Source organism: Archocentrus centrarchus, chromosome 16, assembly GCF_007364275.1.
Source record: "Archocentrus centrarchus isolate MPI-CPG fArcCen1 chromosome 16, fArcCen1, whole genome shotgun sequence".
NCBI lineage: Eukaryota > Metazoa > Chordata > Actinopteri > Cichliformes > Cichlidae > Archocentrus > Archocentrus centrarchus.
Genome location: NC_044361.1, coordinates 34,228,524 through 34,236,821, shown reverse-complemented (window position 1 = coordinate 34,236,821; position 8,298 = coordinate 34,228,524). Strand labels below are relative to the sequence as shown.

The following is an 8,298-nucleotide window of genomic DNA, read 5'->3' as shown; positions in this document are numbered from 1 at the left end:
GGTGAGTTCACTTTCACTTTAGTTTAATGTTATGTTTTGTTCTTAGTTTGTTCTGGGTTCTTTAGAGTTTCATGTTGTGATTCTTGTTTTGTTTTCCATTATTTTATTTTCAGCCTAAATTGTGTTTTCTTTTGTGTTTTGTAATTATAATGATCAGTTTCCTTGCCCTCCTGTGTTCCCTGCATCTTGTTGTTATGCCCCCATCACTGTATCAGATATCCACTTGTTTTATTTGTCTTGTGTGTTGTATTTAGTTTTGCTTCTTTGATTCAATTTAATTCAATCTATTTCTTTAGCACCAAATCACAGCAAACAGTCACCTCTAGGTGCTTTTTATTGTAAGGTAACGACCCTACAATAATTACAATGATCTTGTTTTGGCTGGTTAGGATCAGCTGTGCTCCCTGGTGTTTTCCCATCAAACTAATCACCCCATGTTGTGTTATTCTGTTTGTCTGCAAGTGTATTTCCTCCATGTATATGTAATAGTTTCAAAATATACCAGACATTGTTTGGGTAATTAAAAAGTTTTAATAGTTAATTTAGTTAACACGAAAAACTTGTCATGTGAGAAAAACAAGCAGCTTTCTATTATTAAAACAATTCTAAACTTCTGCAAAAATAAGGATAGAAGTATTTATTGCCATAACTCTTTTTTTAATTAGCGACTTGCGTGATATACACTAATGTAGCTCAGCTACAGATAAGATGAACTTTAGGTGTTTATTAAAATTCAGCATGAAACTGTTTATATTTTACAGCCATTCTGGGTTGTACAGTTTCTCATTTAGAGTCTTCAATCAGCTCACAGCCACATTATGCTCATACACTAAGTGAAGTGTCTCTAAATGAGACCAGGTCATTTTTTCCTGCAGCTGATTCCCTGCAGAGCTCCTCCTTGCACCATCCACACCCCCATCCCCACTAGTAGGAGGACTTTTGCTCCCAGAGACACTGACAGGAGGAGCAGAAGAGGAGGCGAAGCTACAGCCAGAGACAGTGAGGGCTGTGGGGGCAGGACGTACAGGGTGGCCTGCTCTTTGCCCAGTGGGTTGGAGGCGCTGCAGGTGTACTGCTGGCCCGGCTCTACGTCTCTCAGCTGACTGACGGTATGGTAGTGACCTGCAGAGCCCTGAGCCACTGGCCCAACAAGAGATCCCTCTAGCAGGTCATCCGGGCTGAGCCACTGCACGTCCGGCAGCGGGGATCCCCGGACCTGACACAGAGCTCTGTACCCGGACTGTTCAGTGCCCTCCACCGACAGGGTCAGGATCTTTGGAGGAGCTGGAGGAAGAGGAGGAGGAATCAGACTCTGCGGAACCCTTCATACATTTTAATCCTATTCAGTTCAGTTGGAGGTGAGGGGAGAGAGATAGGACGAAAGACATGCTGTGTAAGAGAGCCAGAGATTAATAATAACTAATGATTAAATGTAGAGTGGGGTATAACCACAGTGAAAAGAGGTAATGAAGGAGAAACACTCAGTGCATCATTGGAACCCCCCAGCAGCCTAGGCCTATAGCAGCATAATTGAGAGAGGGTTCAGGGTCACCTGATCCAGCCCTAACTATAAGCTTGATCAAAAAGGAAAGTTTTAAGCCTAATCTTAAAAATAGAGAGGGTGTCTGTCTCCTGAATCCAAACTGGGAGCTGGTTCCACAGAAGAGGGGCCTGAAAGCTGAAGGCTCTGCCTCCCATTCTACTATTAAGTAAACTAGGAACCACAAGTAAGCCAGCAGTCTGAGAGTGAAGTGCTCTGTTAGAAGTCTTTGAGGTCTTTGAGATAAGATGGGGCCTGATTATTCAAGACCTTGTGTGTGAGGAGAAGGATTTTAAATTCTATTCTAGATTTAACAGGGAGCCAATGAAGAGAAGCCAATATGGGAGAAATCTGCTGTCTCATTCTAGTCCCTGTCAGTACTCTAGCTGCAGCATTTTGGATCAGCTGAAGGCTTTTCAGGGAGCTTTTAGGACAGCCTGATAATAATGAATTACAATAGTCCACCCTAGAAGTAATAAATGCATGAATTAGCTTTTCAGCATCAGCCTGAGAAAGGATGTTTCTAATTTTAGAAATATTGCGCAAATGTAATAAAGTGGTCCTACATATTTGTTTAATATGTGCATTGAAGGACAAATGCTGGTCAAAAATGACTCCAAGATTTCTCACAGTGTTACTGGAGGCCAAAGTAATGCCATCCAGAGTAAGTATGACGCCATGTTTCTAAGATTATTGGGGCCAAGTACAAGAACTTCAGTTTTATCTGAATTTAGAAGCAGGAAATTAGAGGTCATCCAGGACTTTACGGTTTTAAGATATTCCTGCAGTTTAACTAATTGATGTGTGTCATCATTATTGCCACCTTAAAAGCCTGGGGAACACAGCCAACTAATAAAGATAGATTGATCACATTTAAGATTGAAGTATCAATTAATGGTAGCAGTCTATTAGGAATGGGGTCCAATAGATATGTCAGTGTTTTGGAGGAAGTAACTATTGAAGTGTGAATCCTACTTCACACGCACTGATTTTACAGGTTCTCAGCATCAGTTCAGACCAGGTTAACTTGGCCCAGTAATTTTGGATATTGATGCACTTGCTGAATTTAATAATCCTGAATTTAATCATCCTGTATTTCAACAAAGTATCACATAAAAGTCCTGCATTTAGACTTCTAAGGACAAAAGTATTCTCAGTAACATGTATTTAAATAGGAGGACTAAGTTCTTGTCCTGTAGCAGTGTGACCTGTGTGAGGGAAGCTCAAACCCAGGCATCTGGCCCCTCTAAAGGGCTGCCCAAGGGTCACGAGCGAAAGCAGAGGTCTCAAAGGTTGATGTGTAGAGCTTTACTTTTATTGTTTTTCTGAAAAATGTAGATGATCTGTGAGGTTTAAAGGAAGCATCTCATACCTCCTTTCCACTTACATGGCATGCCTCATCTAGAACTCCAAGTAATCCAAGCGTTTCCACCATAGAACAACTGGTGCCAGTGTCACAAGACTGTTACCACCATCCCAGATTCTGCTGCATTGTATTTCAAAATGAACGATGGACCATGCTGGAGGAGAAGAAGTAATGGACTGAACTGGTTCTGGGTTAGCTGTGGTTAGTTATTTGGATCATACCTTCCACTCGCAGTCTGGTCCCCATCTTGTCCTCAGAGCTGATGTGTTCTCGCCCTTGAATCTCCACTCGGCAGTAGTAGCGTCCATTGTCCTGCAGGGTGGCGCCACTGATGCGCAGCGACAGGTCGTGTTCCCTTGGGTTTCCCTCCAGCCGGTAGCGCTGGTCCTGCTTTGGCCCCGGCTCACAGGTAGGGGTCCCGGGCTTGCTGGTGCAGCGGTACAGGATGATGGCACTCTGGCCGTGGCCCAGACGCCACACAACCTGCAGGGAGGAATGCTGGGAGTGCTGTGGGTGGCTCAAGGTGCAGGGTAGCACGACCGGGTAGCCCTCGATGCCTCGTACCTCTGGCTGAACTTTCACGAACCAGCCGTCATCTGCAGAGCTGAGGGCTGATGGGGGGGTGGGGGATGGCATCGGTAAATTTAGGTCTTAAGTCTCTAAGAAAAACTTAAAAAAATTAATGTCAACGCCAAGATGTTCTGATATCATTTGGCACTTAAAGATGAGTTTGAGTTCTACAGCCTTCTGACGCGTTCATGCAAGTTTCTTTCAGTGAAATAATCTTCAAACTGATATTTTTTTTTCTCTTGCTCTCAGCGGAGACGGACACATTTTTCTTCTCTCCCTAACCCGTCCTTGTTTACCCTGCTTGCTGCTTCGCTGTTTTAGAGCCTCTCTTCACACATCTTCTGAACTGGAAATTAAAGTTATGGATCTGTCAGCTGGTCTCTCAACGCTACTGATGATCAAATTTTCACCATGAGGAGACTGGGGAAAGGAGAACCCTCTTTTCTCTTACCCGACTGACATACCCGGCTGGCTACATTATGATTCCTGTGGAGAGTGGAAGCTGACGTGCCTGGCCATCCTGTCGATTGAGGACGTGGCATATATGTTTGGCTTATTGATACCAGGATTTCTCCCGATTGGACTTGGGGATACCTGGCTTATCGTGAAATTCGGGAAGTCTGGGCAGCCATTTGGACCTTGGTAAGGCTGCTTGTGACGGGAATGAAAACCAGTACAAACTCAAACTCAGACTCAGTATATCTGGAGCTGAATTGGAAGGATTAGATCTTGGAGACGTATCTGTTTCGGCACAGCAAGGAATGGACCAAGAAAATTTGGATGATTGGATTTTTCACCAGGCGCCAGAAAGACTAAAGGCTGTCAACAAATTAATCAGTACAGCCTGTACCAAAAACAATTTTAGAATCTGAGATTTGGCTCCCTGACAGCCTTGGATTGCTGGTTTTCTCAGTTTTCTCCTGGATGTTTTGTAAACAGATGTTCTACCCCCCCCCCCCGGCTGTCCTGTCTTCTGACCTGTGTGAAGTGATTTCTCTACACCAAGCTGCTGATGAACATTCCACATCTCATCAGAACAGTTAGCCGAGGGGGGAGTTTGACTCAGCCCCACAGTAGCCCGACCCCCCCCCCCCCCCCGTCTCGCCTCTGCTGGCTTCCTTCCACCCTGCCCCTCCCCACCCTAGTGCTCCCATGCTATGTGCTATATGTGCTTACTATGCAGAGGTTTTTCTAACCTCATATGTGCCCCCATTATGGAGCAAATTATGAGATGATTTTTTTCAGCTGTCCTAATGTTTTTGCTCTGTTTCCCTCTTTCGTAACGGCAGCGCCTCTCGGTGATTATCTCCCTGTTTGTCTGGTTGTTTGTCTTTTCTTGGATGGGTGTTCTGTTAACTATAATTTCCCCATTGTGGAATCAATAAAGTAAAAGTAAGTAAGTAAGTAAATAAAAACAAGCTAAGGGCATGTTGACAGTTACAGCTTGCCTTATAGTTTTCCTGAAATTTTGCTCAGATTGGTACAGATTCAAATAAAAACAGTTATAAGAGGAAGGAGTAAGTTTCTGCCTTTGCAGTTCAGCCCCAGAAGAAAGTTAAACTAAACGTTTTGGTTATCCATGCACTTCTGTGGTTAACTGTAGGATCTGAGGTGTTACGCAGGCACCTGCCACTAGCTGGTGCTGCAGCCCTGTGGTTTGGGTTTGGATGCTGTAGAGCCGGGATCCCCACATTCAGGCCTCGAGAGCCTCGAGAGAACTTGACTGCATACTGAGGAGGTAATTCAGCCATTTGATTCAGGTGTGTTGGATCAGGGACGGGTCTAAAAGCTGCAGGACACCAGCTCTCGAGGCCTGGATGTGAGGATCCCTGCTGTAGAGGTTCTGCAGTAATGTCGGTCTCTGGTTTGGTTTCTGTGCTGGGCTTTATTCTGCAACTTCGTCTAAGGTCTAAACCCACTAATGCATCAGCTGTGTCTCCGTGGGTCACACTGAATTTGCACTATTGACCTCTGACTTTCAGTTACGTTACACAGAAAATTTTCTCAACTGCTGTCCGTCTGTCATCCACTTTCTGCCATCCATTATCTGTGTCTGTGTTGAGGGGGCAGCAAAGAAGCCGAGACCTTCCTGAGCTCTGCTGGGAGGATACAGATGCATTCTCGAACCAGCTGAGAGACGTAATCAAAGCTCTGGGTAGTTGTGGGCCTGTTTTGGCTTCTGCAGTGTTATATGGAGGTTTGGAGACTGGTGTGGTGGTCTCAAAGGTGGTCTCAGAGGGTGTGGTCCAGCTTCAAGGGGCTCACACATCCCTCTCTCTCTGGGGTACTGCAGAGGAGAATCTGTCCGTACAGTACTGTTTTTGTCCTAGCTGTGGACACCGGATAAGCACTTTATCCTGTCTAGGATGTTTGAGGGTGTGAACAACTTTGCCCAGCCAGGTTTCACATCATTTGTGGATATTTAACTGCATTCTTCAGGACGTCCTGTCAGGGCGTTTTGGGAGGATGGCGTATCAGGCCTGTTATGGGCTGTTAGAGTCCTTGAGGTGCTGTTAGCAAAATGATTAATAGCATGTGTTTATAATGGTTCATGGTGATTCAGCCACTGGGTGCTCAACACACCCTGCTTTACCCTCCTTTCTGACTCTAACAGGACCACAATTTCAAATATGAACTTTGTTTCATTCATTAAGACTCAGAAGCTGCAGCTGAGACCATAAACTCATCAGGAAAGTGATCAGGTGAGCTGCAGGCTCATTTTCAGACTTCTGCACAACCAGACTCTTTATAACTGGAGCAGTCACCCTCTGGTAGACATTACAAATAATGCAGGTTTAAGGCACCCTGTGAAACTCTGATGTGATCCAGAGACGCAGGAGACACATTCATGTCAAATACAGCAAACTGAAATAATTATTCAGTGCTCAGCACACCGATTATTCATTTACCTTATTTTGAAACTTGCTCCGACATTTGTCTAAAGTCTAAAGTCCTGCTGTTTGCCTGGAAGAATCTATCTATATTTTTACAGCAGTGAAACCACAGAAATGTCATCACATCCTGAAATATTTAAGATGATGTTTCTGTGTGTAAATCAGCTCACCTCCTGTGATGGACAGCAACAGAGTCAGAGAGCTGCAGACCAGCCGGGCATCCATGATCAGAGCACAGAGGAGATAAGAAAAAGAAACAGGACGGCTGTGTGTGTGTGTGTGTGTGTGTGTGTGTGTGTGTGAGTCAGTCTCTCCCAGACACCTCTCATGTCAGCGCCTGATTTTCCGTTGTTCTATTTTTACTCCCGTCATGTTTCTGTGTTCTTTGCATGAATGATCTCAGATCTGAGCCACAGCAACAAAAACACTCGACGTGTTTTCAGAACAGGAAACATTTCCTCATGTAAAACTACACGGTGTAAAAAATATTGTTAGAATTATTTTGTCACATTACACTCTGCAGGTATACTCTTGATGCATGCTGCAGCCTGAGTCTATGGGAGCTACAGCGTGACCTATATTAAGTGTCTAGCGACATTGTGGCTCTTGTGTGAGATGCGTTGTGTGTTAATTACATTTAGTCTGAAACTGAACGTGTTTTCTGTTTGCTGTGACGGGCCAGCCGGAGTGGAAGTAATTTAATATAATTTTGTGTACATGTGCAGGATCTGTGCGTGCTGCTGCAGTGCACCAACATGGGAGAAAATGTATTTAGTCCAAATAACTCGGCCCTGTTTCTTCTTCTTATTGATGCCATCATCATGATAACTGGTTTTAACTTTCTATTTATTGAGTTATAATTTATAGTGTATTTACGTCGTAGTTTATTTATACATCCTGTGTTTTATTTTTATTTTAGTATTTATTTTCAAGAGATTGTAGAAGTGCAGCAGATGCCATTCACTGTGCAGCAAATACAGAGTGTTTACAAAGTCACTGAGTAATCATGTTAAATAATTGTACGATTTTTTCCAAAATCAATGATTCCGCCTTCACTCTGGATGGTCCAATCTCTGGTTCAGTCTTTACCACCTAAAAAACATTGCTAAGTTAAGCCCCACTGTGCCACACTGTTGGATGAATGAATGGACACGAAGTATTCATAATGTCTCGTATTGTAAAACCTAACAAACCAAGATAAAGCCAACCAAACAAATAACCGTGGTGCTGGATGAATGGCTGAGACAGCCAGCTCTTAAATGCTCCAGGGAGAGGTCAGGTGCTCCCAGGTGCACTTATTAACCCCGCCCACCAGGAACCTGCAAGACAGCACAGAGACAGACAACAGCAGGCCCTGGCCAAAGCAGGGGGCCATCACGGTGTAATCTTTACTCTCAAAGCTTTAAACAGCAGCGAGTCTGCAGCTGAGACACTAAAAACTAAAACCGTCAGCAGCAGGTGATGCTCAGAGTTTCAGAGTGAACATGTAAAGCTTATTTACAGCATGTTTTCAGTGTGATAAAGACTCTCTGCTGGGGGGGAAATTGTTTTCATGGGAATGTGTGTATTCATTTGGGGATTTAGGAAATGTATAAATGTTGTTCTACGTGATTCTAACCTGCTGCTGTGTCTGGTGTCAGGTTGGTGGGCTGGAAGTGAGCTGCAGCTCACTGGGTTCAGATGTTGTTGACTTCCCAGCAGCTGCATGCTGTACGCTTCCCTCCACTGGCAATCTGCACTCTGTACCCGCAACCAGAGAGACTTGCTGTCCTCTTCTTTTGGTGTTTGTGGTCCGCATTTAGTTTTCATGTACTCGTGCAGAGCAGCAGGTGTGTGCCGGCTATGACAGACAAACTTGGGGATTGGCCGAGAGTCTCTACACTCAGTGAGGGCAGCCCTCCATCCTTTGCTTTATCTCAGGCCGACCA

At 44.4% G+C, this 8,298-nt stretch overlaps 1 protein-coding gene across 1 annotated transcript; it reads right to left on the bottom strand.

The window, feature by feature from the left end:
• Positions 1-634: 634 nt before the first annotated feature.
• On the bottom strand, positions 635-6,610 carry LOC115795076 (sialic acid-binding Ig-like lectin 15). The gene is made up of 3 exons (XM_030750850.1): positions 6,541-6,610; positions 3,128-3,517; positions 635-1,284 (listed from the first exon to the last, which is right to left on the bottom strand). Exons 1-3 carry the CDS (start codon positions 6,593-6,595, stop codon positions 860-862), a joined length of 870 nt encoding a protein of 289 aa, XP_030606710.1. The 5' UTR covers positions 6,596-6,610; the 3' UTR covers positions 635-859.
• Positions 6,611-8,298: the final 1,688 nt, after the last annotated feature.

Excerpts from the sequence above, each read along its gene's own strand:
- LOC115795076 (XM_030750850.1), bottom strand. The coding sequence starts at position 6,595 with ATGGATGCCCGGCTGGTCTGCAGCTCTCTGACTCTGTTGCTGTCCATC. Across the intron at positions 3,518-6,540 it reads GTTGCTGTCCATCACAGGAG|CCCTCAGCTCTGCAGATGAC; the intron begins GTGAGCTGATTT and ends CCCCCCCATCAG. Across the intron at positions 1,285-3,127 it reads GACCAGACTGCGAGTGGAAG|CTCCTCCAAAGATCCTGACC; the intron begins GTATGATCCAAA and ends CTCTTCCTCCAG.